At 50.4% G+C, this 15087-nt stretch overlaps 1 protein-coding gene across 1 annotated transcript; it reads right to left on the minus strand.

Moving 5' to 3' along the window:
- Nucleotides 1–1082: 1082 nt before the first annotated feature.
- Sost (sclerostin) lies at nt 1083–4449 on the minus strand. The gene is made up of 2 exons (XM_059271859.1): nt 4139–4449; nt 1083–1591 (listed from the first exon to the last, which is right to left on the minus strand). The coding sequence occupies exons 1-2, from the start codon at nt 4356–4358 to the stop codon at nt 1170–1172; spliced, it is 642 nt and encodes a 213-aa protein (XP_059127842.1). The 5' UTR covers nt 4359–4449; the 3' UTR covers nt 1083–1169.
- Nucleotides 4450–15087: the final 10638 nt, after the last annotated feature.

Consider the following 15087-nt stretch of genomic DNA (forward strand, 5'->3'; position numbering starts at 1 on the left):
CCAAACCCACCAGGCTAGCCCCAGGGGCTTCCCTCCTCCCACGTGCTTCGATTACAACATTCTTTCCCCCCCCCTCCCTTTCTAACAATTAAAATCTACACAGAAAGTAAGAGGTGTCTGGAAATGATTTACAAAAGATTTGTGGGTGGCGGCTGTGGCACCTCACAGCTTCTCAGCATATGTACAGCACTTGTTCCCCTCCCCTCCCCCCCACTACTTTTCATGTAAGATATGCCATCGCGAAGGAGAGCGCGAAGAAGCTGTTTTCCTAGACAAAAATGTGTCCGTGGGTGGTAGGCGGGAGGAGTTGTCCTGGAAGAGACATCTTTGGTTGGAAGTGGCTGGCAAGCCCGGTTTCCCCCAAGGACCTTCAACTGCTGTGTAGAAAACCCCTTTAAAATGTGTCAAGGCAGTAGGGGCAGAAAAGCGAGCTTTGGGGAACAGGGTTGCGATTTCTGTCCCTGCCACCATCTCTGGGACCCAACCCCAGTTGAAGGCAAATTTGAGACGAAGGAGTGGGGGTAGCCAAACATCTGGGGAGGCCAGGCCGGGAATCAACAGCCCCTTCTAGGAAGTTGCCAACCAGAAATCTCTTTCCCTCTCTCTCCCTCCCTCGCTCACTCCCTGTCCCTTCCATCTGCCCATGCATGTCCTTGGAATCTCAGCAGAGTCCTTGGAGAGTCTTACTCTCACCCTGACCCATATTTTACAAAGGAGACACTCAGGTACCCAAAGAGAACCACGTAGCTCAACCTTACACTCAGTGGCCAAGCCAGGGCCCAAAACCCTATCTAGTCCCGTGTTCTTGCACACAGTGGGGTGGGGATGGGGGAATCTTACTGTACTTCCGTAGCCAGGTTCTTTCACACTCCCCTCCCTTTATGGTGAAAACGCTACCTTGTCCCATAGGGAACCGGCGAGTATAGGAGGGTCCTCCACCCCCCCCCCCATACCCCCCGCCCCGGGCTGGGCAGAGTGGCTCAGTGTCTATGACTCAGCTCCCTCTCCAGGCCTGCGGGAACCCCCGCAGCAGGCAGGAGGGCGAGGGGACTCTACGGGTTGGGGACTCCGCGCACGGCCCGGAAGGTTTGGTGCCCCTGGTTTGGGCTGCAGGCTTTACAATGAAAACGAGTCGGATCGCTCGGGGGCTGCGTGGGCGCGGGAGCGCTCTAGTAGGCGTTCTCCAGCTCCGCCTGATTGGCTTTGGCGCCCCGGGCGCGGGGCCGTGGCTTGCGACCCTTTTGCGGTCGCGCGGTCTCGGGCCTGAAGTCCTTGAGCTCCGACTGGTTGTGGAAGCGTGTGAGGCGCTTGCATTTGCAGGAGGCCACCAGACGCACCTTGCGCGCGCGCGGCGCCGCGCCACCGGGGCACAGCAGCTGCACCCGCTGAGCGCGGTAGCGGTCCGGGATGCAGCGGAAGTCGGGTCCGTTCGGGCGCCACCACTTCCCGCGGCCGATGGCGTTGGGCAGCAGGCGCGCGGGGCCACACTGGCCCGAGCACACCAGCTCGGTGACCGGCTTGGCGCTGCGACACGGCCCGTCGGTCACGAAGCGGGTGTAGTGCAGCTCGCGGCAGCTGTATTCCGACACGTCTGCGGAGAGAGGGAAGTGTGAGGGCGGCACCCTAGCCCAGGCTGGCCTGCTCCCGCCATTCCTTCCTGCTTTTTCCAAACCTGCCGCTCTTCTGGCGCTTTGGCACCAATGCATGGATTATAGAAAGGAAGCACCAGGTACTTCTGGAGCTTGCGGAGGGGCGGGGAAAGATCTCTCCCTGGCTGCTCTCTGTCCTTAGAAGCCAGTGATCAAACACCAGCGCTCTATCATTTACGTTCTTTGCGATCTGTGGGCAAGTAACTTGACGTCTCTCTTCCCCACATCTGTAAAATAAGTTGCCCCAGGATTCAATGACCTCATCCACTACACGCGCATTATACCGAGCACTATGTGGCACAGAGTCAGAGCTGGCAGTTTGTTCTTGTTTGGGGACTGGGTCTTATGTAGCCGGGGCTGGCCTCAACACCAGCTGTGTAGTTGAGGATGATCTTGAATTTTTGCTCTCCCATGTTCACCTCCCCGGTGGTGGTATACCGGCGTGGGCCACTCACTCTGTCTGGCTTACAAGGTACTAGGGATCCGGCCCAGGCCTTCGTGCATACTAACCAAGCTCTCTTCTAATTTAGCTGCTTATCCCCAGCCCTGCCTAGCAGCCACTAGCCACACCTGGCTGGCTCTGGTCCCTTCTAAACTCCTGTATCAGCCACTGGGGCAGGGGAGGGGTCCCAGGAGATGGAGAACCGAGTGGAGGTTAATTGAAGGTAATAAATCAGGACAGCTGCTGTGGAGGAGCGGGTAGAAGGGCAGGTGGTGGGGATAAGAATTCATTAGACTTGAAAGCAACCAAAGGCAGCGTTTCCAACCCCCTCATTATCACAGGTCCAGGCTGAGAAAAGAACTTGCCCCAAAGGCAGGACTGGGCTGCCCGACACCCCTGCCCAGGACTCCAGCACCTTCTGGCTCCTGCAAGGGTGAAAATGATTTGTCAGAAGATCCCAGGCTGGGAGTGGGTGGGGGTAGAGGGCCACTCACTCTTTGCTAGCTACTTCCTTAGCAGAAGGGGTCAGAGTTCTGACCTCCAACCCTACAGCTTCTGCTCCCATAAGCATTTATTTAACACCTGCTGCATACCAGGCTTTCTTGTTCAGTGGCTCGTGGTAATCCAAGCCTGCGCTCTGGTGAGGGAAGTTGGGTCTGATGTCCTGGCCTCATCTATCTCATGCATACATCCAGGCTATGTCTCCTGCCGTGAGCTTAGGTGGATGGGAGCTTTTAAGCTAGCTAATTCATATGCGAGTTCTGTCCACCCCGCAAAGTTTCACAGGGTCGGGGCTAATATGACACAAGGATTAAAAAAAAAAAAGTTCCAGGACCAAAACCAGAGAGGAGCAGAGGCCAGGATCCACCTCCACCCCAGAGAGCAGGCACAGCAGGAGAGGTGTGTGTGTGTGCCTTGTCACCCTCCTGTGGCTGGCTTTTTGGTTTCTGGGCTGATTTGACTTCCTCACCCCTGCAGAGGTGGTATGTGGAGGCGGTCTGTTTGCCCAGGGAAGGAGAAGTTTTGGGGCTTTCCAAGAATAGTGCCGTAGGTCAGGCACTTCCTCTGCAAAACGTGACTGCCTTGGCATGCTCCTTTGGGGTGGCTCTTTCCCCCACATCCCTTACTGGCTAGGAGACAGGAGACACAGAGTGTGGCGGCAGCCTGGGAAGTGAGCTTCTGTCCCACTCAGATGATGACGAGCAGGCAGCAAGGTCATCACTCTGGAGCGTGTCCCTCCAGCTGCCACCGCACCCCAGTCATTCCTGCCAGCTGTGCACCCGATCCCCCAGGCGTTCCTCTGCGCAGGCCTGCCTTCACAGGCTCTGTCCCCAGGAATGAGGCAAAGCTGGAGCCAGGGTGCAAACAGAGGGCAGACGGTGCCACCTGTGCCCAGACGGGGGATGGTCCACTCAACTGCCACTCAAGTCAGGGGCTAAAACTATACCTAAAACCCTGCTCTCTAGTGTTAGCCCCCTGGGCTCAACAAGGAGAACTGTGTTCTTCCTGGCTTCAGGCTGCCACTCGGACCCAATCTAGGTTGCGCACAGCTGGATCAAAGCAGCTTCCAGTCTCAGCTCTTCTTACCCCCTTTATCTCAGGAGCCTCGGTTTCTCCACCTTCAAGCTAGGGCTTTACCTCCTGGAGCGGCCATGTGGAATACAGTACAGCCACAGCCATCCAGCATCCATCAGGTGCCATTGCTACCAACCTTACCTTGTCACCTCCCCACTGGTCCAGCTAGATCTGACCCCGGTGTTCTTCTCAAGGAGATTCTTCGAACCATCATACAAGTCCCGTGCTCATGTTAATGTCAGCTTTGGCTGATCTCAGTCTCCCCCCTGCCTTGGATGCTCAGCCAGTCCCCCAAGCCTGTCCTCAGATTCTAATAACCATGCTAGCATTCTTCCAGGCAAGCCTGTCCCTCCCCTGGTGTGGCAGAGGCTAAGTATCTACCCAATCGTCAAGGCCTCCAAAGAGCAGATTCTAGAACTACCCCGGGTTCCTCCCAGGACCCCCATGCTAACTTGTCTTCTCCATCCCATACCTTTGGTGTCATAGGGATGGTGGGGAGGTCTTCCTCCGTTCTCTGCCCGGTTCATGGTCTGGTTGTTCTCCAGCTCCTGGGGAGGCTCAGGGTACTCTCTGAGCCCAGGGATGATTTCTGTGGCATCATTCTTGAAGGCTTGCCACCCCTGGCCCTCCACAGCACGGAAGGCTGCATGAACAAGCAGACAGACAAGACACGGGGCTAGGGAGAGCTGCATGGTGCCAGATGGAGGGCAGTCCCTAGCACAGGCTCCAGTCCCCAGCCTAGATACAGTGGCCTTTTTAAAGCCCCCTCTGCCTCATGCCAGCCAATAAGGAGGGGCTGGAACAGGGCTGGTCCCATGTTTCCTCACCCCCGTCTCCAGGGGGAAAGGGGTGTGCTCAGAGTGAGCCCTCCCCAAGCCTTCTCGAGCTCAGCAAACTTCCAAATTGCTGCTGGCACTCCCAGGTGACCCAAGGGGGGCGGTGAGGCAGGGACAGAGCTAGTTCTCCCGGCACCTCCCACGTTCAGACGGCTGTGGTTTTCAGATATCAAAATGAGCTTGGCTTTTAATTGTCTGGCTCCCTGGGCCCCTCAGGCATTCCCAAAACAAACTGTGGGCCAGCTTAACAAAGGAAACATGTGGGGCTCCGAGTTCCACAGAGGCAGAGTCCAGCTGACCAAATTCCTCTAGCCAAGCTTCTTTGTCACCCCACCAGCTAATGGTCTTAATTAAAGGTGTTTTTACACCCCACTCCCACCCAGAAGCAGAAGGATGCCTTTTTTATTTGGGGGGGGGGGATTCTGGGGAATCCAACCTAGGGTCTCAGGCTTGCTATGCAAGCCCTGTACAGGGACGCTTTTAAAGAAACCCCATTGGCCTCAAGTCCATACGGCTCAACACTAATGATTCTAAGCAAAAAAGTGTCTTGGCTTTCTCTTCAAAAAATGGGGGGTGGGGGTAGTAGGGAGTCCAGAGTCACCGGCGAGAAGGTGGGTTTCTGGTGACAGGTTGAGGTAAGCAGGTCACCAAGGCTCTTGGAGATGGAGCACAAAGAGGAAATCTCGTCTATTCTTTGGGACCTGGGATCTGTCACAGGTGATTTTTTAGCCAGGGAACTCACTGTGGCTTGTAGGCTGGTGAGCCAAAGGTAGTTCCTTCCCTGGCCAGGTCTGAGGCAGGCAACATGGATTCCCATTTCTTAGCAAAAGCCAAGGTCAGTGCTTTTAGTGCTGATGTTCCCCCATCATTTCTCAGCTTATTACATTTTCTGTGTGTGTGTGTGTGTGTGTGTGTGTGTGTGTGTGTGTGTGTGTGTGTGTGTTATGTGTGTAAGTATACATATGTGGGTTCATGCAAAGACCAGAGGAGGTGTGTTCTCCTCTGTCACTCTCCAAGTTATTCCCCGAGACAGGCTCTCTTACTGAGACATGTAGGTTAGGCTGGCTAGCTGGCTTGTGAGCTCCCATGATCCACCTGCCTCTGCCCTCCTACCCCACCCCTGCAATCCTGGGGTTATAAGCACATATGGCCACTTTTCCACATGGGTGCTAGGGATTCGAACTCAGGTCTTCATGCTTGCACAATATGCACTCTTACCCACCAAGTCATCTCTCCAGCCTCTCATTATATTTTCATAAACAGCTCCGAGTCTTAGAGGAAAGACCCAAGGGACACATGTAACAGATGAGTTTCAGAAAGCCATCTCAGGTCCATCGAGGCCACTGGTTCTCAACCTTCCTAATGCTGTGGCCCTTTAAAACAGTTCCTCACGTTGTGGTCATCTCCAACCATAAAATTATTTTCATTGCTACTTCATAACTGTAATTTTGACACTGTTATGAATCATAATGTAAACACCTGATATTTCCCATGGTCTTAGGGTCGATGAACCCTGTGAAAGGGTCATTCAACAACCCCTGTGGGGTCATGACCCACAGGTTGAGAACCGTGGGTCTAGGCACAAAGACATCCAAAGGAGTTGCTGGCTCAGCCAGCTGTGACAGAAAGGGCCATGCCACGGGGAGAAGGAGGGGCGTGAGCAGGAGTGTTCACACCTGAGGCGCCAAAAAAGGAGGACCGGCGGAAGCCTTCACTGAGATGGATTGTTGGAAGACGCCCCAGCCCCAGAGGAAGGCTGGAAAGAAGGCTACGGTCCACCTCGCCGCTGCCGCCGTGGTATGTTAACTGTGCGATGAATCAGTGTCCCCCACCTACACAGCTTCTGCAGCGCTCTGCCACCTGCCTCGACTTGTAAGTGGCCTGTCCATCTGTGGCTAGCCGCCTCTGTGCTCCTTTTCATCTCCATCACCCACACATCAATGCAGCTGCCCTGACAGTTTTACAAGGCAGACAGAAGTCCCCTCAGGAAGGGCCCTCTCTGATACCTGCTTCCTAAGTCAGTTTCCTTCGGGGCAGACAAAAACAGCTGTGGCCATTGTTGGGGGGTGATCTATCTCTCACACCAGAGCTGTGGTGTTGTTAGAAGCTGCCCCCTCCTTTTGTCTGTGACCTACAGGCTCCTTTTTCCCTGCTCTGGAATGTGGACTGTTAACCCTGTCCGGGCCAGAAAGCCAGCCTGTTGCTTCCTCCAGACTTGGGAGAGGGGCAGTTCCTGGGCAGGGGTTCTGTGAGCATGCAGAGTGGTTCTCACAGCACCACCTGCTGGCGGGAGATGACAGCCGGTCACCTTAAACAGAGCTGCAACCTGTCCTTGGAACACTTCTGCCACCTGCTGGACATAAGAGGAGAAACCCAGTGACCAGAGGGTGGCCGGGCTCGGGATTGAAATGGTGTTAACAGGAAAAAGGGTGTATACAGAGAAACTGAGCTCCTTAAGGGCCCATCTCTCTGGGTCATCCTCTGCCAACGGGCAGCCCTGCCCTTCACGGATGGCTCTGAGACCCTGCTGTGGTGCCCGCCTTCTGTCGTTTCCCTTGAGGTTAAGTCAGTGATGGGTGTATTTACTCAACACAAAACCTTATCATCTCTCAAGGTTAAGCAATAAAGTGTCTTGGGGTCAAACCTCAGGTCTCAGTGGGTGCCTGTTGACTGCAGTTTAGGATCTTTCTTCTTTCTTTCATCTGTCTGTCTGTCTGTCTTTGTTTTTCAAGACACGGTTTCTCTGTGTAGCCCTGGCTGTCCTGGACCTCACTCTGTAGACCAGGCTGACCTCAAACTCAGAGCTCCACCTGCCTCTGCCTCCCCAGTGTGGGGATTAAAGGGTCTTTCTGACCTCTTGTTCTCAGCAAGACTGCTGTAAACATTCTTGTGTGATGTGATGGGTTTGTTGTGTAGTTTGTGAGATGGCCTTGCTGTGTGTGTAACCCAGGCTACCTTCAAATCCCCGGTCCCCCTGCTTCAGCTTCCCAATGCTGTAGTGACAGGTGCATATCACCACACCTGGAGAGCTTCTTTAATTACTCTTGTAAGTTTGAGATCGTTGTAAACTGACAAGGACTTGAAATAATTCAGAGGGATTTTGTCTTCTCTGCCCGGTTTCCCTCCATGGTAACAGCTCACGAAAGGAGGCGGTACAGGCGCCACAACCAGGACACACCAGTCTCCCACCCTCCCTGATTTACACGTGCTCACGCCCATGTGCACCTACTTGTGGCACATGCTTATGTATTTGCTTCTTTTTTAAAAAATTATTTTATCTATGAGTGCTCTGTCTGCATGTATACCTGCAGGCCAGAAAAGGACATCCGATCCTATTATTGATGGCTGTGAGCCACCATGTGGTTGCTGGGAATTGAACTCAGACCTCTGGAAGAGCAGCCAGTGCTCTTAACCGCTGAGCCAGCTTCCCAGCTCCATTCATATATTTACTTCTGTGCAATGCATCACATGAGATTTGCCTATTCATCACCACAATTAAGATGAAGAACAGCTCCATGGCCCCAAGGATCTGTGTCGCGTCTAACTCGACCAGCAAGAAAAACACGACACAGAGCTCTTCTTCAAGCTGTTTATTCAGGCCTCTTAATCTATTTCTTTGTTCTTCTTCCCCTGGGGAGAGCCCGCCTCAGCCTTATATAGGTCTCAGTCCACCAGCCCCCATGCGCCACATGGAATTCCTGGATAGGTACACGTATGCCTTAGCAAGCCAAAATTTGAAACCAAGCCAAATAAGGAACTTCTTGAAACAAAGAGTGCTCGCCACTGGGAGGGCGGGGGGGGGGGGGGGGGGGGGGGCGGGAGCCAGCTCCATCTTTAGAGTGCAGCTTCCCGCAGCTCTCTACAGTTCCCCCTTTTTGTTTTTGACAACAGGCAAGAGTAGAGGTTTGATCTCTGAGAAAACAAGAACCTGTACTAATGCTATCCAGGTGTCATCCACCTAGAGAGTACCAGACCAGTTCAGCATCCTTTTTTCAGAGGCGGGAGATAGATGCCAACCCGCATGCAATCAAACATGCTCTTCTTGAGGTCAGTGTTATTTCGACCTCAAGTGCAGTGCCATGCCTCGCAGCCTGTGCTTCAAGGCTACAGCTTTACTAGCCAAGCCTGAGGGGACTGACCAGCCTCGATGGCGGTAAATGCTTGGACAATCATGGCTGCCTGACGGCGCTGTGCAAACCTCATCTTATGGAAACACCATAGGCAAACAAGGAAGGCAAGTATCACAAGAACCAATAAGGCACCTAGTCCCGCCCACTCCTTCAAATGATTTGCTGCAAGCTGGATCCAGGAAGTCAAGCCCTCAGCCATGCTGATGTCCACTCGAGTGGAGTTAATGGTCACAACCGCTGCTCTCAGTTTCTCCAGGGTTTCTTCGAACTTTCCAGACCAGTTTCCTACAAGAAATCTAGAAAGTTCTTTAGACAAATTTGCGGCTCGGGAAGCATTCTGAAATTGAACACTGGTAACACACAGGCCAGGCATTCTCTACTCACAGCCCAACTGGGCCATTTGCCAAAGGATATCAACTTGTTCCTGCACCAAATCAATGCGCTGGTTGAGTACCATGAGGCCTCCTTTCAACTGCGCATTCAGAGAGGTTTGGGCATCCAGGGCCTGGGACACTGTAGCAGACAAATCATTTAAAGTTGCGGCTGTTTGCACAGTGGTAGACATAGCTATACCTGCAACAGTGGCAGAGACTGCGGCCATGGAGATAGCGGTTATAATCGCCGCAGTTATGCCAAAATCTCTTTTGGGTCTAAACAGCATCATAGTACTAGGCACTTCTACTGGTACTGGAATCCACCGAGGCACCCGAGCAATAAGGGCTCTGGTAAACAGCTTACTGTCCCAGCATTGGGACATCCAACAAGTACTATTTGTACAATTTGCAAAGCTAAAATTTGACAAGATAAACAGAAATGGAGGATGCACACATACAGGACTGGCTTTAAAAGTGGTGGTATTCACTATGGGCTTAAAAAATTGAGTGCAAGTTATAGAAACATTCTGGGGGTCAGAGGCATATTCTCCATACCCGCATTGATCATGCTGAACAGAACAAAGAAGTTCATGCACTCCATAACTTCCTCCCTGAGTCATGACAATAGGGGCTGTATCGGTGCAGCTTCCGTTTACGCCGCACAGCATCCATTTATGAAATGGATTCATGCGCTGGTCCTGCAAGAATAGCCCTGTCTTCATGTCTCCTTTGATACCCCCCTTTTCAAGGGGGCCACTCATATCAGGTGAGAAAGTAAATCTTTGTGCTTTATCGGCCCATCTGACAATAGTGGATTGGCAGTCTGTCCAGGGCCAGGGGTCGCCTTCATATGCTCCCCAACAAGTAGGACCCCACTTGGCTTGCTTAGGGGGTGTATAAGTATTATTAGGCAAGGTGATACTATAGGTGAGCATAGTGCCATTCAGCCAGATAACAGCTGTAGTATAACTATGTTTCAGGGTAAAACAGTCATTCCCATGGCTAATTTGCTGTTGCTTAATGTCTGGGGCATAATTTCTAGCTCCATTAAACCACCCATAAAGGCCTTTGGTCAGGGGAATGCAGTCTCCAGATTCATCTATTTGAAAGCACAGGGATCCTTTTTCGGGGAAACTACGATTCTCTCCTAGAGGCATTCGTTCCAGATCCAAATACAAATAAGGGAGATTAATAGCTTTATTAGAGGTAAACAGCCTAGGAAAAACCTGTGCATCATGTTGTACTGGCATTGGTTTCGGGAATGCAGACAGGATCCCCCATCTCTGTTCCATCTTCCCTGGCTGTAGACTGAGCAGGAACATCAGGCATGTTTGCAGAAGCATCTTCCTGAGACTGCGTCAATTGTGCTTTTCTCACCAATCTTTCCGGTACCCAGGTCGGATCTTGTTGACCCTGTGGGAAAATACAAACAGAGCCTCGTGCCCATGCAAGCATGGGATCAGGTCCATGCCAGATACCTGTCAAGGCATCTTTCCATTTTACCATCCCTTTAGAGGGACTGTGCTGACATTGATGTCTATCTGCAGCTGAACAGTTTGATCCATCCAAACTTAAAAAATTCAAGGTAAATAATGCAAGAGAGAGTCTATCCTTAGGGGTACGGCTATGGCCTATTCCCCCTTTTTGTTTTTGAAGCAGTTCCTTCAAGGAGCGATGTGCGCACTCCACAATGCCTTGACCCTGGGGATTATAGGGCAGGCCATGTACAAGTTGAACATCCATTTGACGGCAGAAGGAGGCAAACTTGTGGCCCGTGTAAGCAGGACCGTTGTCTGTTTTTATTTGTTGTGGTTTGCCCCACGCTGCCCATGCCTCTAGGCAATGGGTGATCACGTGAAATGCCTTCTCACCTGCCATTGGGGTGGCGTGGATGACTCCAGAACAAGTGTCAACAGAAACATGGACATATTTGACCCGTCCAAATTCAGAGATATGTGTAACATCCATTTGCCATATTTTCAGAGGGAGCAAACCACGAGGGTTGACTCCTAATGCAGGAGGGTGCTGAAAAACGACACATTGAGGACAATCTAGAACTACCTTACGTGCATCAGCACGTGAGAGAGAAAACCTTTGTTGTAATGTTTTAGCATTAACATGATATTCCTTGTGGAATTCTTGTGCTCGTTGCACTGCTGAGGCCACAAACATCCACTCTTGCCTGGTACAGAGGTCTACAACATTGTTGCCCTCAGCTAATGGGCCTGGTAGGCCAGTATGAGCACGAATATGTTGTGCAAAGAATGAATTTTTCCGCTGCCAAATCAATTGTTGCAATTGGCAAAAAACCGACTGCACGGGACTAGAGGATTTAAGAGTCCCTGCACATTCAAGAATTTTTAAGGCATTAACAACATAGCAGGAATCTGATACCAAATTAAATGGAAATGGACAAACTTTAAAAACTTCTAGAGCAATTAAAAGTTCCACATGCTGAGGTGCACCTGGTAAATATTGGTGCTTCACAGGCTCCCCTGAGCCCACCATATAGGCCCCGCAACCTGTTTTAGGTCCATCAGTAAAAACAACGGTGGCTCCGGGAATTGGCCGGGAAGCAGTTATTTTAGGAAAGACTACAGGATGTTCCTTAAAAAAATTCAATAATGGATGCTTGGGATAATGGCAATCTATATGCCCCACATAGCTACAGCGCAATATGGCCCAATCATCAACAGTAGCACATAAAATTTTCACCTGATTGACATCATAAGGTACAATCAGCATTTGTGGGGAAGTTCCAAAATATTGCAAGCACTGCTGAATACCTTGCTGGGCAAGTAGTGCCACAGTTGTGGGATAATACTCAATGGATTTTGCAGGGGAAATTCTAGTGTAAACCCACAATAAAGGTCCATCCTGCCATAAAATACCGGTGGGCTGCAAAAAGGTGGGCAGAATGCATAATACAATTGTGTTGGGATCTCGAACTCTCTGAAGAAAGGCTTCCTGTAATCTATCCTCAACTTTGCATAGTGCTTCACGTGCTTCCGTGGTTAACTGTCTAGGGGAATCCAAAGCTGTGTCACCTGCTAATGTATCATAAAGCGGCTTTAGCTCATAATTTGCCATTTTTAAACTGCCTCTTATCCAATTTATGTCCCCTAATAATTTTTGAAAATCATTTAATGTACATAAATGATCTTTTCTCAATTCTACCTTTTGAGGCCTAATCTGTTGACTGGTAATCTTAGAGCCTAAATAAGTAACCACCTGATCCTGTTGTACCTTCTCAGAAGCAATGTACAACCCTTTAGTTCTTAACACTGTCCCTAAAAAGTGATATGCAGCTTGTAAAACATCCTTTTCTTTGGGTAAGCTGAAGGACTGCAGCTGCCAGACCTGCATTGCTCAGAGGTCCTCCTAATTCCCTGCAAGCCTTCATCCAGGCTTCCAACCCCCTGGTCTTATATGGGGTGATGGCGGCCCTGCACTCCTTTGTACACTGCTCATATATTAGCTGCTTTATTAGGGGCATTGCAGCATCTGTGTCCCCAAAAATTCTACCAGAAGCCTCTATCAAGCGAGCCACAAAATCTGAAAAGGGCTCCATGGGACCTTGGAGTATCTTGGTCAAATTGCCACTCACTTCACCTTTGTTAGGCAAAGATTTCCAGGCTCTGATGGCTATTTGATTAATTTGAGTATATACATTAGGAGGGTAGGTAGTCTGTTGATTGGCATATCTACCCAGACCAAGCAACATATCAGCATCCCATTGCAGGCCTGTGTTGTGGTTGGCTGCCGCCTGCTCATTAGCAAATTCGATAAAGAAAGCTTTCCAGTCCAAATACTGACCTGGACTGAGGCAGGCAAGGGCAAGATTCATCCAATCTGAGGCAGTCATGCATTGTCTTTGCAGAGTCTCAATTTGAGTAAGTGTAAATGCAGCCGTGACCTCATAACTTTTTACAGACTCCGCTATAGACTTGACAAGTTTAAAATCCAAAGGTTCATGATATCTTTGATTCTGATTATCTACAAAAACAGGACAAGCTACCTGCATTTCTCTCCTAACTTCCCTCCACAGCTGTGGGTGAAGGCTGCTGCTGACCGGCAACGCTCCGGGAGTTGCTGCAGCCTCAGGGTAAGGGGGAGGAGCAGGGGGGATTATGGGCCCACAATCCTGTTTTCTTTTGTTTTTCTTTCTCACCTTGTTTTTAATTCTTACCTTTTGTAATGATCTAACTAGAGACTCTACCTCCTCCGAACCAAGAGAAGAGTCAGTAGACTCGGGGTCTTCAAGGTCCGATAGGGAGGGATAGAGTCGTGTCTCCTTTCCTATTGTCTTTTTACTGCCCTTGCATTTTACAGACTCCGCCTTCTCAGATCTCTCCTCTTGCAATTGTTCTAAAGCTGCTTGCCCGTTTTCCAAGGCATTGCTGCATCGCTCATTTTCTAAACAGCTACGTACTAATTTCCAAACTGGTCTCACTCCCGGTTTCAGGGTCCCCTGTTCTGCTGCAAAGTCCAAATCCCGTCCCAATTTTTCCCAGGAGGACACTGTGAGACTCCCAGAAACAGCGAACCATGGGGCCACGACATTGCATTCCCCTAAGAATCTTTGTAAAGTTCCTTTCTTTATCTTTAAGTCTTTTGTTAGAAGCAGCTCATTGAGAGCCAAAAAAATTGGGTGCGAGGAGGAAGTGCCCATCCTGTACAACCCTTTCTTCTTAACCTAAGGGGTTTCTCGGAGCCTTTGTCAAACAGCCCCAGTTTTATCACCTTTTTTTTTCTTCTTCTTTTTTTTTTTTTTCAAGCTGTGTTTTATTCAGGACCCTTAATCTGTTTCTTTGTTCTTCTTCCCCTGGGGAGAGCCCGCCCCAGCCTTATATAGGTCTCAGTCCACCAGCCCCCATGCGCCACATGGAATTCCTGGATAGGTACACGTATGCCTTAGCAAGCCAAAATTTGAAACCAAGCCAAATAAGGAACTTCTTGAAACAAAGAGCGCTCGCCACCGGGAGGGCGGGGGGCGGGAGCCAGCTCCATCTTTAGAGTGCAGCTTCCCGCAGCTCTCTACAGATCTGACCTAATGTTCTTTCATCATTTATTAATTTTTTTTGAAACAGTGTCTCATGTACCATAGGCTAGTTGAGGCTAACCTTGAACTCCAGATCCACCTCCCAGGTGTTGAGATTACAGATTCATGCCATCACAGCCTGCTCTGTCGCTTTTACGAAGACGTCCACCCGTCTCCCTCACCCTCCTTCTTCCAGGCCCAACTCATGGCAACCACCAATCCAACCTTGATTTCCATAGTTTTTCAATTAAAAAATGTGATGCAGCCAGGCAATGGTGGCACACACCTTTAATCCCAGCACTCTGGAGGCAGAGGCAGGCGGATCTCTGTGAGATCTAGTCTACAGAGCAAGTTCCAGGACAGCCAGGGCTACATTGAGAAACCCTGTCTCCAACAACAACAACAACATATTATGCAGATTCAACCAATGCTTGTCACTGTTTTTTTCACTCGACGCAATTCTCTGGAGTTATCTAGTGTATGGGTACAATGACAAGCACGTGTCCTTCATTAGTGTCCTATAAAGAATTTTCATTGCCCAAGTTCCCTGTGTTCCCCCTACTCACCCCTCTCCTCCCATCCCAACTCCTAACACACACTGAGTTCTTTTCTGTCTCTATAGGCCTTACATTAGCCAGAACACCATCAGCTGGTCTTACACAGTATGGCAGCTTTCCATGTTGGTATCTCCAACAGCTAAGTTTTAGGTGTTTTTTAAAAAGACTTTTGTTTTGTTTTGTTTTGTTTTGTTTTTCGAGACAGGGTTTCTCTGTGTAGCTTTGCACCTTTCCTGGAACTCACTTGGTAGCCCAGGCTGGCCTCGAACTCACAGAGATCCGCCTGGCTCTGCCTCCCGAGTGCTGGAATTAAAGGCGTGCGCCACCACCATTTTATTTTATTTTTAATTATGTGTACATCTGTATGTGGGTGTGTGCTTCTAAGTGCAGGTGCCTGTGGAGGCCAGAAGTACCGGATCTTCTGCACCTATAGTTGTAAGTGGTTAGTGAGCCACCCAACATGGGTGCTGGGAACCAAACTCA

This window comes from Peromyscus eremicus, chromosome 8a (genome assembly GCF_949786415.1).
Source record: "Peromyscus eremicus chromosome 8a, PerEre_H2_v1, whole genome shotgun sequence".
Lineage (NCBI taxonomy): Eukaryota > Metazoa > Chordata > Mammalia > Rodentia > Cricetidae > Peromyscus > Peromyscus eremicus.

Bases quoted from the DNA above. Each gene is read 5' to 3' on its own strand.
- Sost (XM_059271859.1), bottom strand. From the start codon at position 4,358: ATGCAGCTCTCCCTAGCCCCGTGTCTTGTCTGTCTGCTTGTTCATGCA. The intron at 1,592-4,138 runs GTATGGGATGGA...CTCTCTCCGCAG, and splicing joins CCATCCCTATGACACCAAAG to ACGTGTCGGAATACAGCTGC.